Below are 27,742 nucleotides of genomic sequence, written 5' to 3'. Positions count from 1 at the left end.
TGCTGGCACTTGTGGTTCTCCAAGTGCAAGCATGCTGGGGCAGGCTTGCTGGGACCTGTAGGCCACCTGTAAAGAACAATATTAACACACAATGAACCCCGCACCCACCGCCACCAGGGGTGCGGGGCATAGCACTGGGCTATCAGCCCAGTGCTGGTTATTGCTCGGGAGGGGGGACCCCATTTTAATTTTTTGGGGGTTCCCACTTTTCTAGGAATTCCAACCCTGGGCTGACTGGCTGGGGGGGCAGATTAATGTTATGGCAGGGGGACCCCACACTGAGTGTCTCCCCTGCTATGGCATTACTCCCCTTGGCTAGTTCTGCCTAGTGCTGGTTTTATTGATGTATCGGGGGACCATACTTTTTTTTTTTTTCTCGGGGGGAGGGGGGGCTTGTTAGCTGCCAGTGCCTCCCCAACCAGTGACCTCACCGCACGTCACTGCTATGAGTGTATATGGACACTGCTATAGAGTGTAAGCTTGTGAGCAGGGCCTTCTTACCTCTATGTCTGTCTGTTTTTACCCAGTTTTGTTCTATAACTGTTGCTCTAATTGTAAAGCGCAACGGACCATGCTGCGCTATATAAGAAACTGCTAATAAATAATAATAAATAATAATGTTTACCGAATTTAGGTTATCTATTATATAACAATAACCAAATAGCGCATTTCCATTACAATATGCCTTCGGAGTCATTTTATATAATCAGGTTATCTACAAGCCAAAGAAACATATATATAGTACAATTGATGTGTCCTATAATATAAGAATCCATTACTTCCACACATATGAATAGATCGTTTTTTTTAAATGCGTTTGATTTCTTTGGTCTCTGTAAGTGTTCTAGAGCAGCCTCAGCCCCCTCACACTTTCCCTGCATCTCGTCTGCTGTTTCACAAATGTCTTGTTCTTTCCATCTCCCTAAATAGAAAATGTTTCCTTTGTTCTCTAAACCATTTTATTTAATTACTGGAGTCAACACAAATGTCTCTATTAGCCCTGAGTCCGGCACATCATGATATCGTTTTCATATCCAGGTGTAATTCAGATGTCGCCTTGAGCAATTTCTAGAACATGCTGTGTTATTCTCTACATAATAAAATCTGCACTTCACGTCTCTGTCCCCAGCAGAGGATCACAATTCATACCTCTATCGGAGTAGTCATATATTAATAATAAACAACACAAAGAACTTTTGAAACTTCAAGAACACAGTCTTTCAGGCGAGGCTTTAACAGGTCAACAAATACTGTGTGACATCAATGGGGTTTTTTTATGTTAAGTGCATGAAGCCTGGGACTGGGAGTCAAATAGGGCAATTACCGAGCAGATGAAAACAACAGGAGATCGATATGCACTGACTTCCATCAGAAAGTTCAGCTCCAGCTAACTCGCTCACAACTCAAGAGGCTGCCAACCACTTAGCAGGCAGGACTGATGCAATAAGACATGACATTCCCTGGCATAATACCTCAAGCCCCTCCAATCCCCCTCCCCCCCACACACACACCTCACCGCCCAACCATCCCTCACCCTCTAACCACACCTCACCCTCCAACCGCAGCTTGACCCGTTTCCTTTTCATCACTATATGAGGTGACTTTACATTCTATCTACCTCCTGTTCCCACTGATGTTCACTCACTAGTAGAATCTTTAATCCACCTATTTTCCCACTGGTATATTTCCTTATTTATCTGAAGAGTGTACGTTCAAGATCCCGGCAGCCTAAAGAACACCGACACCGGACTCCTAACCAGGTCAGCATCCCGACGCTGGGATCCGGAAGGGAAGTATTACCGGGAGGGTTAGGATTTGCCTGTGTGTGGGGGGAGGTAGAAAGAGGTTAGGTTTAGGCACTGTCTGGGGGGGAGGGGGGGGGGGTAGGCTGCCGGGATGGGGTTAAGCTGCGGGGAGGGAGGGTTAGGGATAGGCACCACTGGGGGAGTTGTAAGTTTAGGCACTATCCAGGGAGGGTTAGGGTTTTTAGGTGTAGGCACTATCCAGGGAGGGTTAAGGTTTAGGCACTAAGAAGGGAGGTTAGGGTTAGGATGCGGTAAGGGAGGGGAGGTAGAATACTTACCTCACCCTTGTCGGGATCGTGATCATTGGAATGGCGGCACCGGTATTGTGACCGCCCGGCATCCCGACTGCCAGGATCGCTTACTGATCGAAACTAAAGAATATTTTGGATGAAAATCACTCATGTTGAATTCGTTCTTGATCCCTCTGCCATACAAACTACAACTGCTCTCCGTGCCAAAACTATGACTACTCTATACAAGACCCTTGAGTCCTATGGGACAAGGAGCACTATATAAATGATTACATCTCTCAGGTACAGTAGACACCTTACTATTCTGACAATATCCAGTGACAACTCTTCACTGCTGATACTCAAAGACATCTTTTATGTCCTTGAAAGACTACGGTTGATTTTACCTTGAATTCCCCATCTTAATGAAACACACCAAAAGGAATTGGTATTATGTTTATGCTACAAGATGTTGCTGCTACTTTGATGGCCAATTCCATCAGCAGAGCCTCATCTAGAACTGCTCACTGTGCCTTGTAATCTTACACTACACGTCATGGATGAAAGTCATCACCTTCTCTACCATACGCTCTTTCCTTTCCAAACTACACCTTCACTGACACCATTTTATTAGGATTTATAATGAAAGTTGCTCCCCAACTAATTCATTTCCCCAACCTCACATTCTCGCATGCCCCACACTAATCTGTCTCTGCCCTACTAAGTCATGGGCAATTCTTCTCTTCCAGTCCCTACATGTGTAATTTCTCTATTCTGCTATTCACACACCCCTCTCCTCATCTCCAGACCTTCACTTTATGTCCTCTTCATCCTTGGATCTCATCCTGTCATAGCTGTACCCACAGGAGGAAGGCTGCTTAGACTATGGCTGGGCTCGGGAGCTGGGGCGTGACTGCCCCCCATATTACTACAATGCATGGTTTTGGGTCCTTGATCAGGCATTTCAATGGGGCATGGTGACACCACCCTCGTTCTCCATATAGAGGCACAGGTAATCTATACCTGCCGCCCCTCTCTGTGCCCCTGTGAAAGAGTACCTCTGATAAGTTCAAGGCGTTTGTCAATCTGCAGAATTCTTAAGTATTAGTTAATCATAAGTGTGATTAACCTGTGAATTCATTACATTAGATAGGGCAAATTCACTAACCAAAGACCAACATGAATTGAATGTCTTTCTTATATGATACAGTATGTACACATTACGGGGTAATGGGCACAATGGGAATTTTGCTTTGACTTCTCTAGGGCAATTCAATAAGAAAGGAAGCCTGCAATGTATCAGCGGAACATCGCTCCTTTTACCCCATTGGTGGGCAGTAAGAGTGGCAATGTTGCTGTGCCATCATTATGTAGGATGTGGTACCCACTGCACATGCCTAATACTTGAATCGCTCCCTTAGGTTTTGATTACTGTTGAACTTGATAGACATAGGTCTTTTTCAGCCAGAGACATAACTACTGGGGGCACTAACTGCCTCAATGTTTGCCAGGGGAGGCGGGAGACGCTCAGCTGCCAGTGCCACATAACTGCCAGCCCCACCCTATCCGTATATACTGCATATCTCAGCAGTACACCTGCCCCAGACTTGTAGCATGGATGTTGTACAGTATAATGCACAAAACCCTAATGCTGATTCGGACCCACATTCCGCACTCCAAGATATAATTTAAAGCTAGGAAAAGCGCATCCTGAATTGTTTAGTGTTCCTGCCAAGTATAATGACAGACAACATTGATATTACTGCCATACCATTTATATAATTAGCTTGTTTACATAACTTTAGAATGTAGAAAACGTGAATCTAGTGCACCTCTGGAGGAAAAGGGGCCTTTGAGAAACAGGTGGCTGATGCTGAGCTGAATGCGCAGTTGCATTTAGTACTGCCATCGCTTAGCAACATGAGTTATGTCGTTTAATAGTACAAATCATTTTCAGTGAATACATTTCTCACAGTCATTAGTAACAGGTCCAGTTTTTTTTTCCAGGCAGAAGCCGGAAGCTGCTGTTTATTACCGAACCGCGGTATCCGGGTATATGGGTCTGTCACATGGAAGACTAACAATAACAAGCTATTACAATTCTATTGATGAAACCTAGCTTATTTCTCCAATTTCCAACATCATTAACCACTCGTCCTAAGTTCCCAAGGAACCAATATAGTCAACTCCAGTCATACATTATCATTGTTTGCTTCTACAACATTGGGGGGTAATTAAGAGTTGATTGCAGCAGCAAATTTGTTAGCAGTTGGGCAAAACCATGGGGGTCATTCCGAGTTGATCGCTCGCTGGCTAGTTTTCGCAGCCGTGCAAACGCTATGCCGCCGCCCACTAGGGTGTGTATTTTAGCTTAGCAGAAGTGCGAACGCAACCAAGCTCTGTAAAAAACAGTTTGTGCAGTTTCTGAGTAGCTCTGAACCTACTCAGCGCTTGCGATCACTTCAGCCTATTCGTGTCCGGATTTGACGTCATACACCCGCCCAGCGAACGCCCAGTCACGCCTGCGCTTTTCAGACACGCCTGCGTTTTTGCATACACTCCCTGAAAACGGTCAGTTGACACCCAGAAATGCCCCCTTTCTCTAACGTCCTTGAGGATGCTGGGACTCCGTAAGGACCATGGGGAATAGACGGGCTCCGCAGGAGATAGGGCACTTTAAGAAAGCTTTGGATTCTGGGTGTGCACTGGCTCCTCCCTCTATGACCCTCCTCCAGACCTCAGTTTTACACTGTGCCCAGAGCAAGATGGGTGCACTGTAGAGAGCTCTCCAGAGTTCTCTGCCTGAAAGCATTTTTGTTTGGATTTTTCTTCTACTTTTTACTACTTTTTCACAGGGAGCACTGCTGGCAACAGGCTCCCTGCATCGAGGGACTGAGGAGAGAGGAGCAGACCTTCTTGTCAAAGATAGGCTCTGCTTCCTCGGCTACTGGACACCATTAGCTCCAGAGGGGGTGAACGCAGGTTCTTACTGGGCGTCCACCCCCGGACCCGCGCCACCGTTCTCCTCACAGAGCCAGAAGTACAGGTCAGAAGACGTCTCAGGCGGCAGAAGCCTTCAGCTTCACTGAGGTAACGCACAGCACTGCAGCTGTGCGTCATTGCTCCCATACACCTCACACACTCCGGTCACTGTAAGGGTGCAGGGCGCAGGGGGGGGGCGCCCTGGGCAGCAATATAAACTCTACATGGCAAAAAGACTATATACATGTACAGGTGGGCTCTGTACATGTATATAAAAGAGCCCCCGCCATATTTTACTAAGTTTGAGCGGGACAGAAGCCCGCCGCCGAGGGGGCGGGGCTTCTCCCTCAGCACTCACCAGCGCCATTTTCTCTCCACAGCACTGCTGAGAGGAAGCTCCCCGGACTCTCCCCTGCTTACACACGGTGAAAGGGTGCTTAAAAGAGAGGGGGGGGGGGCACATAATTGGCGGATTACATATTACACAGCGCTGCTGGGGAAAAACATTTTGTGTTGGTCTCCAGGGTTATTGCGCTGGGGTGTGTGCTGGCATACTCTCTCTCTGTCTCTCCAAAGGGCCTTGACAGGGATACTGTCTTCAGAAAAGGGGTTCCCTGTGTGTGTGAAGTGTGTCAGTACGCGTGTGTTGACATGTTTGACGAGGAAGGCTCGCTTACGGTGGAGGGGGAGTGTTTGAATGTCAGGTCGCCGTCGGCAACGCCGACACCGGAATGGGTGGATATGCTGAATGTCTTGAATGCAAATGTAAATCTATTGCATAAAAGGTTAGACAAGGCAGAAGCTAGGGATCAGTCAGGTACCCAGTCCATGCCTGTCCCTATAGCGCCAGGCCCGTCGGGGTCTCAGAAGCGCACCATATCCCAGACCGATGACACAGATACCGACACAGATTCTGACTCTAGTGTCGACTATGAGGATGCAAAATTACAGCCGAAGGTGGCAAAAGGTATTCGGTACATGATTATGGCCATTAAAGAGGTTTTGCATATTATTGAGGAACCCCCTGTCCCTGACACTAGGGTACACATGTATAAAGAGAAAAAGCCTGAAGTCACTTTTTCATCATCATCTGAGTTAAGTGAATTGTGCGAAAAGGCTTGGGTCTCTCCAGATAGGAGACCACAAGTTCCCAAAAGAATTCTTATGGCGTATCCTTTTCCACAAACTGATAGGATACGCTGGGAATCTTCACCAAAAGTGGACAAGGCGCTGACACGCTTGTCCAAAAAGGTGGCACTGCCTTCTCAGGATACGGCTTCCCTCAAGGAACCGGCCGATCGCAGGCAGGAAATTACCTTGAAGCACATTTACTCTCACTTCGGTACTATTGCTAGACCGGCGATGGCGTCGGCCTGGGTTTGTAGTGCAGTTGTGGCATGGGCAGATTCCTTATCTGCGAAGATTGACACCTTAGATAGGGATGCCATTCAAATGACCATAGAGCATATCAGAGATGCTGCCTTGTATATGAGAGATGCTCAGAGAGACATTTGTTTATTAAGCTCCAGAATAAATGCTATGTCTATTTCTGCTAGGCGACTCCTGTGGACCCGGCAGTGGACGGGAGATGCCGATTCTAAGCGGCACATGGAGTCCTTGCCGTACAAGGGGGAGGAGTTGTTTGGAGACGGCCTCTCGGACCTAGTCTCTACGGCTAAGGCCGGTAAGTCGAATTTCTTACCTTATGTCCCCCCGCAGCATACTAAGAAGGCACCTCATTATCAAATGCAGTCCTTTCATTCCAATAAAAACAAGAAGTTGCGGGGATCGTCCTTTGTTACCAGAGGAAAGGGCAGGGGAAAGAAGCTGCACACAGCTAGTTCCCAAGAGCAGAAGTCCTCCCCTGCGTCTGCAAAGTCCACTGCATGACGCTGGGGCTTCCCGGGGGGAGGCAGATCTGGTGGGGGCTCGTCTTCTGTTTTTCAGCCACGTCTGGGTTCAATCGCAGGTGGATCCCTGGGCAATAGAGATTGTTGCTCAGGGACACAGGCTGGAATTCGAAGACTTGCCTCCTCGCCGGTTTTTCAAATCGGCTCTACCGACTTCCCCGTCAGAGAGGGAGTCAGTGTTGACAGCAATCCAAAAATTGTATGTTCAACAGGTGATTGTCACAGTTCCTCCTCTCCAGCAGGGAGAGGGATATTATTCGACCCTGTTTGTGGTCCCGAAACCGGACGGTTCGGTCAGGCCCATTTTAAACCTGAAATCTCTGAACTTGTACTTGAAAAGGTTCAAGTTTAAAATGGAATCACTCCGGGCGGTCATCGCCAGCCTGGAGGGGGGGGGATTGGATGGTGTCCCTGGACATAAAGGATGCATACCTTCATGTTCCAATATTCCCCCCTCATCAGGCATTCCTGAGATTTGCAGTGCAGGACTGTCACTACCAATTTCAGACGTTGCCGTTTGGGCTTTCCACGGCCCCGAGGATTTTCACCAAGGTAATGGCGGAAATGATGGTGCTCCTGCGCAGGCAGGGGGTCACAATTATCCCATACTTGGACGATCTCCTAATAAAGGCGAGATCTCGGGAGAAGTTGCTGGACAGCGTGTCTCTGTCCATGAAGACGTTGCAGCTACACGGCTGGATTCTCAATATACCGAAGTCCCAGCTAGTTCCTACAACGCGTCTGACCTTTCTGGGCCTGATCCTAGACACAGACCAGAAAAAGGTTTTTCTTCCGATCGAAACGGTTCTGGAACTCATAACCATGGTCAGGAACCTATTGAGACCAAAGAAGGTTTCAGTGCATCAGTGCACGCGGGTCCTGGGGAAGATGGTGGCTTCATGCGAGGCCATCCCTTTCGGCAGATTCCATGCGAGGACTTTTCAATGGGACCTCTTGGACAAGTGGTCCGGGTCCCATTTACAAATGCATCTAAGGATCACCCTGTCTCCCAGGACCAGGGTATCTCTCCTGTGGTTGCTGAGCAGTGCTCACCTTCTAGAGGGTCGCAGGTTCGGCATTCAGGACTGGGTCCTGGTAACCACGGACGCAAGCCTCCGAGGCTGGGGAGCAGTGGCACTGGGAAGAAATTTCCAAGGTCTCTGGTCAAGCCTGGAGACTTGTCTCCACATCAACGTCCTGGAGTTGAGGGCCATATACAACGCCCTGCGCCAAGCGGAGAACTTACTTCAGAGAAGACCGGTTCTGATTCAGTCAGACAATGTCACGGCAGTGGCTCATATAAACCGCCAAGGCGGAACAAGGAGCAGAGTGGCCATGGCAGAAGCGACCAGGATTCTACGCTGGGCGGAAGGCCATGTAAGCGCGCTGTCCGCGGTGTTCATCCCGGGGGTGGACAACTGGGAGGCGGACTTCCTCAGCAGGCACGACCTGCATCCGGGGGAGTGGGGACTTCATCAAGAAGTCTTTGCACAGATCGCGGATCGGTGGGGTCTGCCTCAAATAGACATGATGGCGTCCCGTCTCAACAAAAAGCTAAAGCGGTATTGCGCCAGGTCAAGGGACCCTCAGGCGGTAGCGGTAGACGCTCTGGTGACACCTTGGGTGTTCAGATCGGTCTATGTGTTTCCTCCTCTTCTTCTCATACCCAAGGTATTGAGAATTATAAGAATAAGCAGGGTCAGAACAATCCTCATTGTTCCAGATTGGCCACGGAGGACTTGGTATCCGGAACTACAAGAGTTGCTCACAGAAGATCCGTGGCCTCTTCCTCTAAGGCAGGACCTGCTGCAGCAGTGGCCCTGTCTGTTCCAAGACTTACCGCGACTGCGTTTGACGGCATGGAGGTTGAACGCCGGATCCTAGCGGAAAAAGGAATTCTGGAGGAAGTCATTCCTACCCTGATCAAGGCTAGGAAAGACGTGACGTTAAAACATTGTCACCGTATATGGCGGAAATATGTTTCTTGGTGTGAAGCCAGAGCTGCTCCTACGGAGGAGTTCCATATGGGCCGTCTACTTCACTTCCTTCAAACAGGAGTGACTTTGGGCCTAAAATTAGGGTCCATAAAGGTCCAGATTTCGGCCTTATCCATTTTCTTTCAAAGAGTATTAGCCTCTCTTCCTGAGGTACAGACTTTTGTGAAGGGGGTGCTGCATATTCAGCCTCCTTTTGTACCTCCGGTGGCGCCTTGGGATCTTAACGTGGTGTTACGTTTCCTCAAGTCACCTTGGTTTGAACCACTTAAAGCTGTGGATTTGAAATACCTCACATGGAAAGTGGTCATGTTGTTGGCGTTAGCTTCGGCGAGACGTGTTTCAGAATTGGCGGCTTTATCGCATAAAAGCCCATACTTGGTTTTTCACGTGGATAGGACAGAGTTGAGGACTCGTCCTCACTTTCTGCCAAAAGTGGTCTCATCTTTTCATGTGAACCAACCTATTGTCGTGCCTGTGGCTACAAGGGACCTGGAGGATTCTGAGTCCCTGGATGTAGTCAGGGCTTTGAAGATTTATGTGACCAGAACGGCTCGGATCAGGAAGACTGAAGCTTTGTTTGTTCTGTATGCGGCCAACAAGGTTGGCGCCCCTGCTTCAAAGCAGACTATTGCTCGCTGGATCTGTAACACGATTCAGCAGGCGCATTCTACGGCAGGATTGCCGTTACCGAAATCGGTTAAGGCCCACTCCACTAGGAAAGTGGGCTCTTCTTGGGCGGCTGCCCGAGGAGTCTCAGCATTACAGTTGTGCCGAGCAGCTACTTGGTCGGGGACAAACACCTTTGCAAAGTTCTATAAGTTTGATACCCTGGCTGAGGAGGACCTCCTGTTTGCTCAATCGGTGCTGCAGAGTCATCCGCACTCTCCCGCCCGTTTGGGAGCTTTGGTATAATCCCCATGGTCCTTACGGAGTCCCAGCATCCTCAAGGACGTTAGAGAAAATAAGATTTTACTTACCGGTAAATCTATTTTTCGTAGTCCGTAGAGGATGCTGGGCGCCCATCCCAAGTGCGGACTTCTTCTGCAAGACTTGTATATAGTTATTGCTTACATAAGGGTTATGTTATAGTTTTCGGTGATCCTGTGGCTATGTTGTTGTTCATACTGTTAACTGGGTAGTTTATCGCAAGTTATACGGTGTGATTGGTGTGGCTGGTATGAATCTCGCCCTTAGATTTACAAAAATCCTACCTCGTACTGTCCATCTCCTCTGGGCACAGTTTCCCTTACTGAGGTCTGGAGGAGGGTCATAGAGGGAGGAGCCAGTGCACACCCAGAATCCAAAGCTTTCTTAAAGTGCCCTATCTCCTGCGGAGCCCGTCTATTCCCCATGGTCCTTACGGAGTCCCAGCATCCTCTATGGACTACGAGAAATAGATTTACCGGTAAGTAAAATCTTATTTTCTGTCAATCTTCTTGCGGCCGTCAGTGCGACTAAAAACTTTGCTAGAACCTGTGCACAACCACAACGGGCTCTGTACCCGTACGACGCGCGTGCGCATTGCGGGGTATACGCATGCGCACAAATGCCATTTTTTATCCTGAACACTGCGCTGCGAACAACGGCAGCTAGCGATCAACTCGGAATGACCCCCCATGTACACTGCAGGTGGGGCAGATATAACATTTGCAGAGAGAGTTATATCTGGGTGGGTTATTTTGTTTCTGTGCAGGGTAAATACTGGCTGCTTTATTTTTACACTGCAATTTAGATTCAGTTTGATCAACTCTGAATTACCCCCATTCTTAGGTGGAAATTTACTAAAGGTCGATTTTTTTTCTCGATCAGGATCGATGTTGTACTTCCAGAGACAAAACACACATTTATTAATATTAAAAGATTAATATATAAGAATCAACTGTAAACAAATGTGTATTTCAGCACCTGAAACCCAACATCGATTTTAATCGACCTTTAGTAAATTTCCTCCTTACATCGCTTAAAATTCTAATTACCAAATACTTTTTTAAATTTTCTCCTGTAAAATCTTGATAATTCCATACCATCTACCAAACCCCACTCTCATTTCTTGTTCTTCATCTTCATGTAGCTTATGTAACCATGCCCGCTATGCAGTGACATTTGTCATCAGTATGTTTAAGCTACAAATACAGGTAAATAAGGAAAAATATAGCAACAGGTAACACATTTATTTTATTTTTTTGTGGTATACTCTGAAGTCATTTTGTCAGTTGGGTTGAGACGGGCAACAAAATACATTATGGGGGTAATTCCAAGTTGATCGCAGCAGGATTTTTGTTAGCAATTGGGCAAAACCATGTGCACTGCAGGGGAGGCAGATATAACATGTGCAGAGAGAGTTAGATTTGGGTGTGGTGTGTTCAATCTGCAATCTAATTTGCAGTGTAAAAATAAAGCAGCCAGTATTTACCCTGCACAGAAATAAAATAACCCACCCAAATCTAACTCTTTCTGCACATGTTATATCTGCCTCCCCTGCAGTGCACATGGTTTTGCCCAATTGCTATCAAAAATCCTGCTGCGATCAACTTGGAATTACCCCCTATGTACGACAAAATCGGTTGTGCAGTACAATATCCATTTTGGCACGGAAATGTGATACACATAATTAAAGAATCATTTTGCAATCAAGATTAATTTTTGTAGGTGCTAATCAGTATTGGAAAAAAAAATGTAATAGCCGAAGGATAGTATATTTGGTAAAACAAATTATTTTATAGGTAAAAAATAATCTGTTGGCTCTCCATGATGAAACCATCCAGTAAAAGCTATTGCAGATCACAGCATGTCTTTGTCAGCAGCAGGACAAGTAAGACAGGCTGCACTGAACTTTTTTTTAATATTAATAACACTTGAGTTAAGGCTTTGGGATATTTTATATTTTATATATATATATATATATATATATATATATATATATATATATATATATATATCGTATATATAATTTGTATTATTATTGTATTTTAATTTTAGACCTGAGTGGGCCCCCCAAAGTCTTAATCCAGCTCTGGGGACAGATGTACTAAGCCTTGAAAAGTGATAAAGTGGAGAGAGATAAACTACCAGACAATCAGGTCCTAACTGCTATTTTTCAAAAACAGCCTGTAACACAGCAGTTAGGAGCTGATTAGTTGGTAGTGTAGCTCTCTCTACTTTATCACTCTCCAAGGCTTCGTACATCTCCCCGTGACTGCTCTCTTTCAGCAACTCCTCTCTGCTACCCAGATGTTCCGGCGCGTAAAAAGTCTAAACCTGACCAAAGTACGGCCTGCAAAGCAACGAGTCCCATATAGGTGCCCAAACGAGACACTACGCACATTTCTGCTCGCCACCTTGGGAGGCCGCAAACAGAAAGTACAGCTATTGCGCTCAAATGGCAGAACAATTGAATTGCTGACACTGGCGCCCTCTAATGGCAGGCACCCAAATAACAGCTGAATCACTAGGGAAAGGGCTTATACTAGTAGTTAGCATAATGTCACAGACGTGACTGTGGCAAGGTACACACACACACGGGCGCCAGTGTGTCCTACTTAAAATCAGCTCCAACAAAATGTTTAATTGCCAAATGGACCCCGACAACCTGCTGGGATAGTTTTAGTGGGGAAACTGTATAATCATGAGATGTATTTATCTTACCTTCAGCACGAACCCCTCGGGACAGGCGTGATCGTACTTGTACACCTTGTAGACGACCAAGAACACCACACACGCCAAAAACGCCAGAGCGAAGAGAACGAGAACAGTCACCTGTGGAACGGGAGAAGGAGAATTGCTCAGACTCAGCTTTATCCCTGCGCCACCAATCACAGTGATAACATATAACAAGAAGGTTTTGCAGCTACAGTATTACTATAATATAAATATATTCATATAAATGGATATTGTTTATATATAATTGATCATATATTGTAGTTGATACAAAAAGTTATTTGCAATAATATACATAGAAGCAGGGGCGTTTTAAGAGGAGAGGGGACCTGCGTGCCACCTCAGTTGAGGGCGCCTCCTCTCTGGCACCTTGAAGATTCTGGCATACTGCCAAAGTCTACCGCGCATGTGCAGGTCTCCGGGAACATGGTGCCCGCGCCTTGTTCATGGGTACATCTCCATTGCGCTTGCGCAAATCATTTGGAAATGGCTGTGGCGGCCATTTTCCAAGTGATTTGTGCCTGCACTGCAGGGGCGCCGCGGGACTCTGGAGGGGTAAGTATACTATATGGGTGCAGTGTGAGTGGTGTGTCGTCGTCCCCCCCCCCGGACCTAGGGGCCCGTGTGCATTGCACCCATTATAGAAACGCCTATGCATAGAAGTTGCCACGGCAATCAATCAGCATTGACATAACATTTATAATTTGCGTACTATAAAAGTATACAGAGCAGCTGATTGGTTGCCATGGGCAACTTCTCCACTGGCTCACTTCTCCACTTTTATCATTGCTTAGTGCATCTCCCTATTAATCTGCTAAACAAGATGTGTAGACGTTGCTATAATTAAACGAATGTGGGGTCTATGTACTAAGCCTTGGAGATAAATAAGGCGGACAGAGAAAAAGTACCAGCCAATCAGGTCCTGTCCTTTTTCAAACACAGCCTGTAACATGGCAGTTTGGAGCTGATTGGCTGGTACTTTATATCCGTCAACTTTCTCTCTCTCCAAGACTTAGGGGTTTACAGGTGAAACTCATAAAATTAGAATATCGTGCAAAAGTTAATTTATTTCAGTAATTCAACTTAAAAGGTGAAACTAATATATTAAATAGACTCATTACATGCAAAGTGAGATATTTCAAGCCTTTATTTGTTATAATTTTGAGGATTGTGGCGTACTGCTTAAGAAAATCCCAAATCCAAAATCTCAGAAAATTAGACTGTTACATAAAATCAATAAAAAAAGGATTTTAAATACAGAAATGTCGGCCCTCTGAAAAGTATAATCATGCATATGTACTTAGTACTTGGTTTGGGCCCCTTTTGAATAAATTACTGCCTCAATGCGGCGTGGCATGGATTCTATCAGCCTGTGGCACTGCTGAGGTGTTATGGAAGACCAGGATGTTTCAATAGCGGCCTTCAGCTCTTCTGCATTGTTCATTCTCATGTCTCTCATCTTTCTCTTGGCAATGCCCCATAGATTCTCTATGGGGTTCACCTCAGCAGTGCCACAGGCTGTTAGAATTCATGCCACGCCTCATTGAGGCAGTAATTCATGCAAAAGGGGCCCAAACCAAGTACTGAGTACATACTGTATGCATGATTATTCTACATTTCTGAGATTTTGGATTTGGGGTTTTCTGAAGCTGTAAGCCACAATTATCACAATTATAACAAATAAGGGTTTGAATGAAATACACTTTGCATGTAATTAGTCTTTATAATATATTCGTTTCACCTTTTAAGTTGAATTACTGAAATAAATGAACTTTTGCACGATATTCTAATTTTATGAGTTTCACCTGTATTTACTAAGCCTTGGATGGAGATAAAGTAGACGGAGGTAAAGTACCAGCCAATCAGCGTCTGACTGCCATGTCAGAGGCAGGATTTGAATATGACAGTTATGAGCTGATTGGCTGGTACTTTATCTCCGTCCACCTTATCTCCATCCAAGGCTTAGTAAATAGACCCCCCAGTGCATAGACCCCGGTGTCTCTGCGTAGCTGCCTAATGTCCCTGCTACCCAGGGGCAGTCAGATCTTATCCAACATTTGCCCCTGGAAATGTCCTTAGTGTTTAATACTGACCAAGTGACTCAGGGGTAGATTAGTTAAAACCTCTTAAAAACAAAAAGCGGATGTGTAACCCATACTAATCAGTCAGAGTCTAGTTATAATTATCTAGTACATTATAGAAAATAGCTAGAATCTGATTGGTTGCTATGGGCAACCACTTTTCATTATTCTCAGCTTTATTAAATATACCCCTCATTATTTCTGAGGGGATATGGTCATTAGGTCGACCACTATTAGTCGACATGGTCACTAGGTCGACATGGAAAAAGGTCGACATGCATTTTTCACTCCCCCCCTTTTTTGAACTTTTTCATGCTTTACAATCCACGTGGAGTACGACTGGGAATAGTAACCTGTGCTGAGCGCAGCAGAGCGAGCGCAGCGAGGGGACACGGTGCACTAATTGGGGTACCCCGTCACTTTATGAAGAAAACGACACAAAAAAACAAAACAAAAAACTCATGTCGACCTTTTCCCATGTCGACCTAGTGACCATGTCATCCTAATGTTTCTAGACTAAAGCAGTTTAGAAACGGAAATCAAACATATTATTGTCTAGGAGGCTCATCGCGCCCTACGGGTGCTCTTCACACCGTCGCATTGGGCTACGCCCCCTTAAGCCTTGCATGGCCTTTGGGCATGCAATATGTTGATTATATGGGGAGGGAGTCCTAAGCCATTGTGGTGGTGGTGTTGGGGGTGGGGTAGGTGCGTTGAGGGGGTGCGGCGGGTGGGGGACGGCCAGGTGCGTGGGTTGCGTAGTTGGGGGAAGGGTGGATGCGGGGGTGCCGCGGTGGGGGAGGGGGTCCGGAGCCACCGTGGGTGGGGGAGGTGCGGGATTGCGTGAGGTGCATCCAGCTGGGGCACCGCAGAGGTGACAGTATAGGGGACACAGGCACAGCATAGATGACACATGGCGCCGCAAGGTCATGACCGGCAGAGCCGGGACACAGCAGCAGGGCTCTCCCGGAGACAGGCAGCGCAGAGCCGGGCCATGTGTTGTGCACGGCAGGAAAGGGGAGAGCAGCAGCGCACTGCCGGGCTCCTGTAGCCCTCCGCTGATGCAGCCGCGCTACTTACTGAAGTCCAGCCGGTATTCTCCTGTGTGGAGATGCCCCCTCTCCTCGGTGCTGTTGCTGTCCGGAGTGCCACAACACGTGCATGTTACTCTGGCGGCGGAGGCGCGACCCATACACACAGCCGCAGCAGCACTATTCGACACTGCCGCTAAGATCAAGTTGGTGAAGTGACCTCTGACATCACCAGGGGGAGGATCTACCCTGGCGCTAACCCAATGAGAGCTCCTAGCCACGCCCAGCATTAGCCACACAGTCACTCTGGGCTATTATGTAGGAGATGAAGTATTACCTGCATTCCTAGTTATGTTAGTTGTAAAATATTGCACGACGAAGCGTTGTCCGATGGTGAAGAGGGCGTAGCCCCTTGCGACGGGGAGGGGTTGGTGGAGTGGGGGCTGCGGATGGTGGAGGGGGTCCGGAGGCGCTGCGGTTGAGGGAGGGGCGGCGGTGCCGTGGGAGGGGTAGGTGCGGGGCTGTTGGGGATGGGTGAGGGGTTCCAGAGGCGCTGCCGGTGGGGAAGTGGTGGTTGCGGGGGTGCCGCGTGTGGGGTAGGTGGTCCGGGGGTGGCGCGGGAGGGGGAGGGACTGGGGTGCGGTGGATGGGGGAGGAGGTCCGGAGACGCTGTGGTTGGTGGAGGGGCGGGTGCACTGGTGCCGCAGGTGGGTAGGGGGTCCGGAAGTGGCGCTATTAAGTAGAGAAATTCAACATTGTACCACACAGAGTACTTCCCTACATACACACATATGTAGCTGCAGACACACATGTACACAGCCATGTATGACCCCATATGTAACAATGTCCCCCTAGCTGCAGGATACATATAACAGTCATCCTCATGTAGTGCCAGGGCCCCCTGGCCAGCCATTGTGTCAGCAGCAGGGACATTGCATGTGACTGGGCGGCAGCAGCAGTGACCCTGGCTGACTCAAAAGTGTGGGCGATCCGGGTGCAGCTGGATGGGACATTTCCAGGCGAGTCACTGACACCCGGCAGAGAAAGAGGAGGCGGCTCATTGTGCGGGGCCGAGGCCAGACCTGGGCGCCTCCCTCGCGCAGCTGCAGGGGCGGCTGCTCCGGGCCAGGAGGCGGAGACAGGGACAGCGATAAGCCGCAGGCCTCCGTGTGGGGGTTACCTGCTCTCGCTGTGCACTCTGCTCTCCTCAGCGGTGGCTGCTGCCTCCTCCTGCACGGTGATGGCGGTTTGTGTGGTAAATGTCTATAACATGAGACCTCCCCCTGTACAGCACCGCTGGGACATCACACAAAGCTCCTATATATTTGGCCAGGTCTGTGACTGTAACTCCATCCAGCGCTGTGACTCCGCCCAGCATTATACATACAGTCACAGAGTTACAGATCTGGGCTATTATATAGGAGATTGCTAAGGGCTATAACACCTTTATCCTGTGCACCAGTTTCCATTCACTTTTATAGGGGTGTTTTGCAGTTGAAGAGGATTATCATACAGCAATGGCTTCATGTGGTGGTTATAATATGTTTGGAATTTGTACAGCAGTACAAGAGTGTAGTCTTTGGCCATTTGTGCCCTTATGTAATAGCCTTCGAGTTGCAGGAACTGGCGGGATTCCTTCCATAGAGCCTATGGCCCTCATTCCGAGTTGTTCGCTCTGTATTTTTCATCGCATCGCAGTGAAAATCCGCTTAGTACGCATGCGCAATGTTCGCACTGCGACTGCGCCAAGTAACTTTACTATGAAGAAAGTAATTTTACTCACGGCTTTTTCTTCGCTCCGGCGATCGTAATGTGATTGACAGGAAATGGGTGTTACTGGGCGGAAACACGGCGTTTCAGGGGCGTGTGGCTGAAAACGCTACCGTTTCCGGAAAAAACGCAGGAGTGGCCGGGGAAACGGTGGGAGTGCCTGGGCGAACGCTGGGTGTGTTTGTGACGTCAACCAGGAACGACAAGCACTGAACTGATCGCACAGGCAGAGTAAGTCTGGAGCTACTCTGAAACTGCTAAGTAGTTAGTAATCGCAATATTGCGCATACATCGGTCGCAATTTTAAGAAGCTAAGATTCACTCCCAGTAGGCGGCGGCTTAGCGTGTGTAACTCTGCTAAATTCGCCTTGCGACCGATCAACTCGGAATGAGGGCCTATATTTTTAAAGGGCAAATCATTTAAAGGACAAAACCAGGATAGTTTACTTATTGGGGCTTTAAATCTACAGGCTAGTTCGCCACAATTGCGCCAATTCCGGCACCTCGCAGGCTATGACACAAGGCCCTTGGTGTTTAAGAGTAGTATACCCGCTGACTTTTCATACTTGTCAGCTGTGCATGACTTGATAATGACATTTGCTTCATCATGTGGGCGATAGATTCTTTTAATACAGATTTCACAAGCGACAATTTGGAAGAGAATATTTGGGACCAAAGGAATATAGCATTATGCACAGTAATCTGCAATTTCCTGTTCATTTAATAAAAGGTTGATAACGCATGGGCAATTGGGTGGCACAAGCATCAAAGATATGGAGAAACTATTTCTGGAGCATCTAACCGTTTATGGGGGAAATCACATGCAATAGGACTTTAAACCCTTTAATAATTTGGTCCCCATTTCTTTGGGATCTATTACAAGGGATGTAATTAATATACCGGCGGTCAGAATACCGACGCCGGGATCCCGACCACCGAGAATGCCGACAGCTGTGCCAGGGCTATGCCCACTCGTAGGTGTCCACGACACTCATAGAGTGGGAATAGAACCTGTGCCGACTGCAGTGAGCCGAGGCCGCAGCGAGCCTGCAAGGGTCTTTCTAGCGCTCTCCCTGCTGCCGGCATTCTGATGCCGGGGTCCCGGTGTCAGTATACTGACCGCCGGAATCCTGCCCGCTGGCATTCCCAACCCCTATTACACACCACAACTCACTGTAAAGTATGATATTAAAAGCCTGCGAGAAGCTCTATGAAAATATAAAAGCATATTGCCGCAGGTCTATATAACAACTCTCCCAGAATGTCAAGGAGTCTGATGAAAACTGTCTGGCAATGGCCCTCATTCCGAGTTGTTCGCTCGCAAGCTGTTTTTAGCAGCATTGCACACGCTAAGCCGCCGCCTACTGGGAGTGAATCTTAGCTTATCAAAATTGCGAACGAAAGATTAGCAGAATTGCGAATAGACACTTCTTAGCAGTTTCTGAGTAGCTCCAGACTTACTCGGCATCTGCGATCAGTTCAGTCAGTTTTGTTCCTGGTTTGACGTCACAAACACTCCCAGCGTTCGGACAGACACTCCTCCGTTTCTCCAGCCACTCCCGCGTTTTTCCCAGAAACGGCAGCATTTTTTCACACACACCCAGGGCCGGCAAGAGAAATCTTGGGGCCCGGTACACCAATTTCTCCGGGGCCCCCCCACCCTGCCTTGACTCCCCCCCCCCTTATAAAGCACAAAGTCGCTGTAAAAAAAAAAAAAATCTCCTATATATTTGCCCAAGTCTGTGACTCTGTGCCCGTAACGCTGGGCGGAGTCACAGGCACAGATCTGGCCAGGAACAGTCCCCTCCCGATCTCCGCCCAGTCCCCTCCCCATCTCCGCCCAGTCCCCTGTCTCCCTCCTCCCCATACACTCTCTGGTGACATCGCAGCCGCTGACTGTGAGCGGAACTCACACTACCCGCCTCACAGACTAGCGGCTGCTGCAGAGTTCAGGGGGACATGCTGAGCACTGGCAGCTGCTCTCGCTCCCTCTCCCACCCGCGGCAACCACCCGTCACTTACCCGCGGTCGCGGGTGAAAATGGGGCGTGGCTCCGCGTCCCGACCCCCCTTTTCGGCACAACTCGCCCCCCCTCCCACCCGCGTCAACCACCCGCATCTGCCTCCCACCCGCGGCATCCACCCGTCACTTACCCGCGGTCTCGGGTGAAAAGGGGGCGTGGCTTCGCGGAAGGGGGCGTGGCTCCGCGTCCCGACCCCCGTTTTCGGCACAACTCGCCCCCCCTCCCACCCGCGGCAACCACCCGCATCTGTCCCCCACCCGCGGCATCCACCCGTCACTTACCCGCGGTCGCGGGTGAAAAGGGGGCGTGGCTTCGCGGAAGGGGGCGTGGCTCCGCGTCCCGACCCCCGTTTTCGGCACATTGTAGGTCGGGGCATACGGCCTTCACCCGGACACTGCTGAATCTGCAGTGCTGGCTTCTGGACTGTGACAGGAGCCGGCACTTTGGTGTCACCCCTCAGAGGGTAACACCCGGGTGCGGGCCGCACCCTCCGCACCCACGTTGTGGCGCCACTGCTCCCGCCCCCACCCGTAGCACAAACACCCGCCGCATCCACCCACCACCCGCGGCACTCCCGTCCCCTCCCCCACCCAGAGCACAAACACCCGCGCCACCCGCCCGCGGAACTCCCGCCCCCTCCCCCACCCGTAGCACCAACACCCGAGGCAACCAACCGCATTCGCCCCCCACCTGCGGCACTCCCACCCGCAGCACCAACACCCACGCCACCTACCCGCGACACCCACCGCATCCACCCACCACCCGTGGCACTCCACCCCCTTTCCCACCCGCAGCACCAACACCCGCACCACCCGTGGCACTCTGCCCCCTCCCCCACCCACAGCACCAACACCCTCTGGCCCCCCCTGCGGCACCCAACGCATCCCCCACATCCGCTCCCACCCGCGGCACTCACGCCCCCACCCGTAGCTCCCACACCTGCAGCACCCCCCGCCCCTCCCCCACCCGCTGCAACCCTGCCCCTCCCCCATACCCACCTCTCCCCCCTGCTGCACCCTTCACCCAACCCGCACCACCACCGCAACTGCCCCATCCTGCACCCACCCCTCCCCCACCCGCACCACCGCCCCAACCCTCGGAACCCCAGCAGCTGCCTCCCACCACCCAACTGCACCACCACTGCTCCAGCCCCTGCCCCCCCTCCGCACCTGTCCCTCCACCCCCAGCACCCCCCCTTCCTCATCCACGGCACTCCCACACCAGCTTCTCCCACAGCCCTCCCACACCCACATCACCCCTGCTCCCAACCCCCCACCCATGGCACCCCCGCCCCTCTCCTACGCACAGCACCCCTGCTCCCGCACCCCCACCCCTCCCCTACCTTTAGCACCTGCCCCTGCAACCGTGGCACCCTCAAACCCCCCCCCCCCCAAATGCACCACACCGGCAAACCGCCCCCTCCCCCACCCGTGACACCCCCCCACTCCACCCCCATACCCACCTCTCCCCCCGCTACACCCGGTTAACGGGTCGTAGCCCCTAACGACGGTGTGAAGAGCGCCCGTAGGGCGCGATGAATCACCTAGTATATATATATATATATATATATACACACACACACACACACACACACATATACTGTATATATATAAAATATACAGTATATATATTATAATTTATACATATATATACACACACATATATATATATATATATATGGTCCTTGTATGGGCGGCATACAAGGACCATATACACAGATGCAGATCTGAGGGGAGGGCACCGGAGCAAGGTGAACGGAAGTCCGGAGTGCCAGGGACATTTTTTGTATATATATATATATATATATATATACAGAGCCGGCCATAGGCATAGGCAAACTAGGCAATTGCCTAGGGCATTTGATATGCCTAGGGGCATCAGCAGCTTCTGCTGATTAAAATGATATGCGGCATGCCTATATTCTGTGTGTAGAATTTCATATGCAGATACAGACACAGTCTCATACAGTATATAGGCATGCTGCATATCATTTTAATCAGCAGAAGCTGCTTGTGCATCCTAGTCACATAGCAATGCAAATAAGATGCATTTTTATTAGCATTGAGGCAAGATTTATGAGGACACATCTGTATACAAGCAGAGGCAGAGGTCACAGTGTTAGTGGCAGTGTGAGTGCTGTGTGCATGTGAGTGGGTTGGTTGTGCAGTAGTGTTCGGAATATGTTTAAGAAGCATTATGTGTGTCATGTAAAAATGCATTAATAATGTGCAACATATGTGTAAGGGGCACTATGTGTGTCATTATGTGTATAAAGGCATTAATAATGTGCGGCATATGTGTAACAGGGTACTACTGTATGTGTGTCATTATGTGTATAGGGGCACTAATAAAAATGTGCAGCAAATGTGTAGGGGGCACTATGTGTGTCATTATGTGTATAAGGGCATTGATAATGTGCAGCATATGTGTAAGTGACATTATGTCTAAAAGGGCATTAATAAAAGGTTGTCATAATGTGTAAGGCACATTATGTTTATAAGGACATTAATAATGTGTCTCATATGTGTAAGGGGCATTACTGTGTGGCATTATGTGTATAAGGTGCTCTACTATGTGGCATTGCGTATAGAAAGTGCACTACTGTGTCGTCTAATGTGAATAAAGAGCAATAGGGTGTGGTGTAATGTGAATAAGGAGCAATTCAGTGTGATTTAATGTGAATAAGGGGCTCTACTGTGAGGCGTAATGTTTATAAGGTAAAGTGATACTACTGTGGGATGCAATATGAATCATGGACACTATCGCATGATCAAATGTGAATAAAGTTGCAGTACTGTGTGGCGTAATTGGAATTGGGGTTATTATTCTATGGCCATGCCCCTTGCCAGCAAAAAACACACCCCTTTCTGGGCTGTGTGCCAAATGTGCGAACTATTCCTATTTTAAATATAGGGGTACAAACACCAAAATAAGGACTGCTATGGATGGGGGTTGGTGGTGCTGGGAAAGAGGTGCAAGGTCAGAGGCGGAACCAGCGGCGGTGCTAGGGGGCACCAGCCAAAATCTTGCCTAGGGCATCATATTGGTTAGGGCCGGCTCTGTATATATATATACACACACACATAGAACTCACCATACACACATTTATATAGAATAATATGGCAGTACCTTGACATAGTATACAGTATGACGGGCTGTGAGGGTGCCATCCAGGCACGTAGGGAGCAGGGTTGGACAGAGGTAGTGCTGCGGGCAGCTGCTATAAGGAGCCCTGACTCACACAGTCAGTGTAGCCTGTGTTTGCTGCTCTGCTGCCCGGCTCTTCAGCGGCAGCGGCAGCAGATCGTCAGACAGGGACGGGGCGGCAGAGAGGCATGCCGCAAGCATAATGAAGGCAACAAAGCGAAGACCAACCAGACCAAGCAAGTGATGGGGCCAGGGCCGGTGCTAGGGTGTTCGTCGCCCCCCTGCAAACTATAAATTTGCGCCCTCCCATATTCCTTTGGCGCGCACCGGGAAAAGGGGTGTGGTCTCACAAGTAAGGGGCATAGCCACACAATAGTACCCCCATTCAAAATTACGCCACAATGTAGCACAATCTTATTCATCTTATACGTAATGCCCCACAAGTAGTAGTAGCGTCCTTATATGTAATGCACCCCAGTAGTAGTAGCATCCCTATGCATAATGCCCCCCCAGTAGTAGTAGCATCCTTATACATAGTGCACCCCCAGTAGTAGTAGCGTCCTTATACGTAAGGCCCCCCCAGTAGTAGTAGTATTGTTATTATATGTAATGCCCCCCAAGTAATAGTAGCATCCTATACATAATGCCCCCCCCAAGTAGTAGTATCGTCCTCATACGTAATGACCCCCCTAGTAGTAGCGTTGTTACACGTAATGGCCCCAACATTAGTAGCGACGTTACACGTAATGCCCCCCCTGTAGTAGTAGCGTCCTTAAAGCACACATAAACGCACACAGACATGCCACACACACACACACAGACACAATACACACACACACTTCCCTCTCACCCTTCACTTACCTAAGCCAGTCTCCCTCTGAGTCTGTACACTATAGCAGCCTGGTCTGTGTAGCTCCGCCCCCTTCGGTCCCGTTTAGCTCCGCCCCTTCCGTCCCATGCAGCTCCGCCCCCTTTTGTCCCATACATAGCACTGTCCTGTCACACAGGTGAGGGGAGGGGAGCGGAGGGAGGAGGATTTTAATGCTACAAGCGCCGCTGCCAGTGCCTGTCATACAGGCACAGCAGCAGCAGCAGCAGTGGGGACAGGACGGCACAGCAGGGAAGGAATGCAGAGCAGGGGGAGCGCCTCTCCGTCCCAGCGCCTCCCTGCCCTGCATCCCTTCGCTGAGCAGGTAGCGCCGGGCCTGGATGGGGCCCCCCTGAAGCTCGGGGCCCGGGAGGGTTGTCCCCTTTGACCCCCCCTGTCGCCTGGCCTGCACACACCCATAAAACGGCCAGTTTTCGCCCAGAAACACCCACTTCCTGTCAATCACACTCCGATCACCAGAACGAAGAAAAAAACCTCGTAATGCCGTGAGTAAAACACCTAACTGCATAGCAAATTTACTTGGCGCAGTCGCACTGCGGACATTGCGCATGCGCATTAGCGACTAATCGCTCCGTTGCGAGAAAAAAATAACGAGCGAACAACTCGGAATGACCCCCATTATCCCTAAAGCCAGGCCAAGTGCTGAGCAAACAACATGGAGGAAGCACTAGGGAGAAGAATTAGTAATGACTACAACTGTGTGCTAGAGAGTAGCCGCCATTTTCTTGTAGAACAACTTATTTACCACTTAATTTACCAGGAAGAAATATGCTACAAGAAAATGATCACTACTCTCCAGCACAGAGATGTAATCATTGTGAGAGAGACTAATAGGGGAGAGGAGCTGAGCGATAGAGGGAATGCGGGAAGAGAAAGGAGGTGAGATAGTATGGGGGAGAGGGGATACGGTCATTGGGTCGACAGTCATTAGGTCGGTCACTATTGGTCGACATGCATTAGGTCGACAGGGTCATTAAAACGACATGAGTTTTTCGCATTTTTTGTTACATTTTGGGATTTTTTCATACTTTACGATTCACGTGGACTACGATTAGGAATAGTAACCTGTGCCGCGCGCAGTGGTAGTGGAGCGAGGTACCTTGCCCGAAGCATAGCGAGCGCACACGGTGCACTAATTGGGGTTCCCTGTCACTTTACGAAGAAAACAACACCAAAAAAACGGAAAAAAAATAATGGTGACCTTTTGACCTGTCGATCTAGTACATGTCAAACTAATGACCATGTCGACCTAATGCATGTCGACCAATAGTGGTCGCCCTAATGACTGTCGGCCCAACGACCCATACCCGGGGAGAGATGAGGTAGGGATGGCAGAAAGTTAGAGAAAAGGGGTAATAAAGACAGAGGGAGGGGAAGAGTAGAGGAAGTTGGGAGAAAGGGGTAAGAATGTCTGTGGATAAAGCGGGACAGAGAAAATGGAGGAAAGGTGGTGAGAAGGGTTGAAGCTAGATATGGCCATGTGTTCTCAGTTGATGGTTAGTATTGATGACAAAATGTTAAGTAACCATCAATGGTTGTAAACTATGCAATGGCTGACCATCGATGATTACACTAACCGACTGTGGGGCTAATTCAGGGTGGATCGCAGTATGCGATCCAACAGCAAAAAATTAGAAAAATATGCGGGCACATGCGCAGCGCCAGTCCTGCGCCTGCATTTTCTACAGGGGGGCCGCAGAAAACGTGATCGCCTCTACTTGTCAATCAGGCAGAGACGGTCGTGGGACGGGGGGGGGGTGGCAATGCTCCATTTCCAGGGTGGAGACGGAGCATAGCGGAGGCCAGCAAATGGGGGGCGGTGTGGCGTGAATGGGGGCATAGTGGAGCGTGATAATGGCGGCCCCTGCGATCAGAAACATGGCGGCGGGCCTCCTGCGGGCGCAGCTAAGCTGCTCCGGCAGGAGACATCCTTAATTTCTGCTTGTTGAAGGTGGGGGGGGAGGTGGTGGCCAGCATGCTGGGCGGCCTTGCCCTGCGATGGGTGGCCCCAAGCATGCGAACAGAAGGATTGCAAATTCTGCTAATTAGCAGAATTTGCAGTCCTTACTGAATTAGGCCCTGTATCCCTATTCCTTCTCTGCCTGGCCCATGGGCCAATCAGAACCTAGGGGTGGAGCTTCCTGGGTGTTGGGAGGCGGAGCAATGCTCTGTTTCTCGGCACCTGGTTAAAAAAAAAAAAAAAAACCATTGCCATTGATGGTGGGAAACCATCTAATTCTCCCTCATCGATGGCAAAAGTATTCAACATCGGTCAAAAACCATCGATGATTTGAAATCTTTCATGGTCAATGACCATGTATAGTTAAAGCTAAACATGCCCCTTGGGCTGAGCAGGACACGCCCCCTTCTGCGGCGCAGTGCCCTATGCTCAGCATCTCAGGGTTACTTGCACAATCCTCCTGAAATTATTTTTCCACTCTAAGCAAGTATGTTCTATACTAGTTTTCTTTAACGTTCACATATAAACATGTAATAATGCAATAGTGAGTAAAAGGTCTGGTTACTCCATACCAGGGTCGGACTGCCCATCTGGCCCTATATGCCAGAAGGGCCGACGGGCAGGTGGGCCGATCCAGTACCTCAGAGAGCCGGGAGGTCCGGCTCTCAGGTTGAACCGCCCCCACCGTTCTCCATGGAAATGGGGGCGTGTTGCGCGTCCACACCCCCAGACTCGTGGCGTGCCCCCGTCCCCAGCAAGCGTCGCCATGGTAATGGGGGCGTGTCACAAGCCCACGCACCCATGACTCGCAGCACGCCCCCGTACAATGTGATGTGCGCGCACCCCGTGACGTGCGCGTGCGTTCACGAGTGCCCGGGCCAGTACGTCACTGCTCCATACCTTATAAATTAAAACTGCATATTGAAGATAAAGGTATAATTTTCCTTTAAACGCCATACTATTATGCCAGAGCTACACTATGCATCAAACTTCCCATGCATTCATCCAATAACACCGGAACTGTAATGCTAGTGCCAAAAACTATCAGCGGATGTAGGAAGGATGTATTTTCCCCATCACAGTAATGGATGTAGGCGCTCAGAAGTGGTTCACTGGCTGACATGGCTCACACAACATAGTATTAGACGCCTTTCTCTCCAGCCCTGCCACTTCCACACAATAGAGGCTGTTACTGTGTTTGTAGGCTGCAGCCTCAGAGTTCAACTAGGCTCTGTGTAATCATTAGCCGGTGACTTGGTGGGCTGTGGATCACAGATAGTGGATCATGCCAGAGAATCTCACCCTATCAACAGCTTTATGCTCCAGCTAATAATAATAATAATAATAATAATAATAATAATAGTGTTCGAAAGGTAAAACTGATATAAGAATGCACCATTTAGCAGTTTTATATCAATCAGGCTGATCCCTTTTTAAACGGCAAAATATAGCATGGATAATGTCAGATACTGGATAATATCAACATTATTATGAACACTTTGATGCATGAAATTAACAATTCATGGAAAAATCTCTTTCAGAAGATGTTTTTGACATACATTTAAACAAGGGGTTATTTCTATTACATACTTGCCTCCTCTCCTGGGACAGCCAGAATATCTGCAAGTATATTCTACTGTCATGTAGTGTTCAAGTCACTTTTTGGTGTGCTGGGAAAAACTTTTCTTTTTTTTCTTGTGTACAATAACCCCTCCCTTTCATGGGCCTGAGAAGTATTACTAAATTGATTGAGCAGCTACCATTTTATACTGCTGTTCTGAGAGGCATACTGTAGATAGGGCCATCATTTGGAGGGCATGCTGGTCCTTGTAGTGCCATTTGGAGGATCTAGGGGTGACTCCAGGTGAGATGGCTCTAAGATTTAGATATATGTTTGTATCATACTTACCTACTTTGTATTTCTCCTCTCCGGGAGAAGCCTGGAGAGGAGACGCTGCAGGTTTCTTCGGGGGGCAGGGCAGGACTGTGACATCACTAAGCCCCGCCCCCGCATTGGGAAATGTCGCTATTTGCGGGTCCGCAGGAAGGGGGCGGGGCTAAAATGACGCGATTTGCATCATTTTAACCCCTTCTCCACCCGACGGCCAGGGGTGACTAGTTGGGGGGGTAATGCCACGGCCGCAGGGACCTATATAAAAGTGTCCCCCGGCTGTGGCATTATCTCTCCAGCTAGTGGAGCCCGGTGCTGGTGTAAAACATACGGGGGACCCCTACGTCTTTTGTCCCCCGTATTTTTTGC

At 49.1% G+C, this 27,742-nt stretch overlaps 1 protein-coding gene across 3 annotated transcripts in view; it reads right to left on the bottom strand.

The window, feature by feature from the left end:
- NSG1 (neuronal vesicle trafficking associated 1) overlaps positions 1-27,742 on the bottom strand; it is a 164,040-nt gene that overhangs the window by 45,741 nt on the left and 90,557 nt on the right. For all 3 annotated transcript variants that reach the window (XM_063923338.1, XM_063923327.1, XM_063923318.1), the window contains exon 4: positions 12,570-12,680. In XM_063923338.1, coding sequence (XP_063779408.1) covers positions 12,570-12,680 — 111 coding nt within the window. The remainder of the gene's footprint in view (positions 1-12,569; positions 12,681-27,742) is intronic.

This window comes from Pseudophryne corroboree, chromosome 1 (genome assembly GCF_028390025.1).
Source record: "Pseudophryne corroboree isolate aPseCor3 chromosome 1, aPseCor3.hap2, whole genome shotgun sequence".
Classification (NCBI taxonomy): Eukaryota; Metazoa; Chordata; class Amphibia; order Anura; family Myobatrachidae; genus Pseudophryne; species Pseudophryne corroboree.
This window is presented reverse-complemented; position numbering and strand designations above follow the sequence as displayed.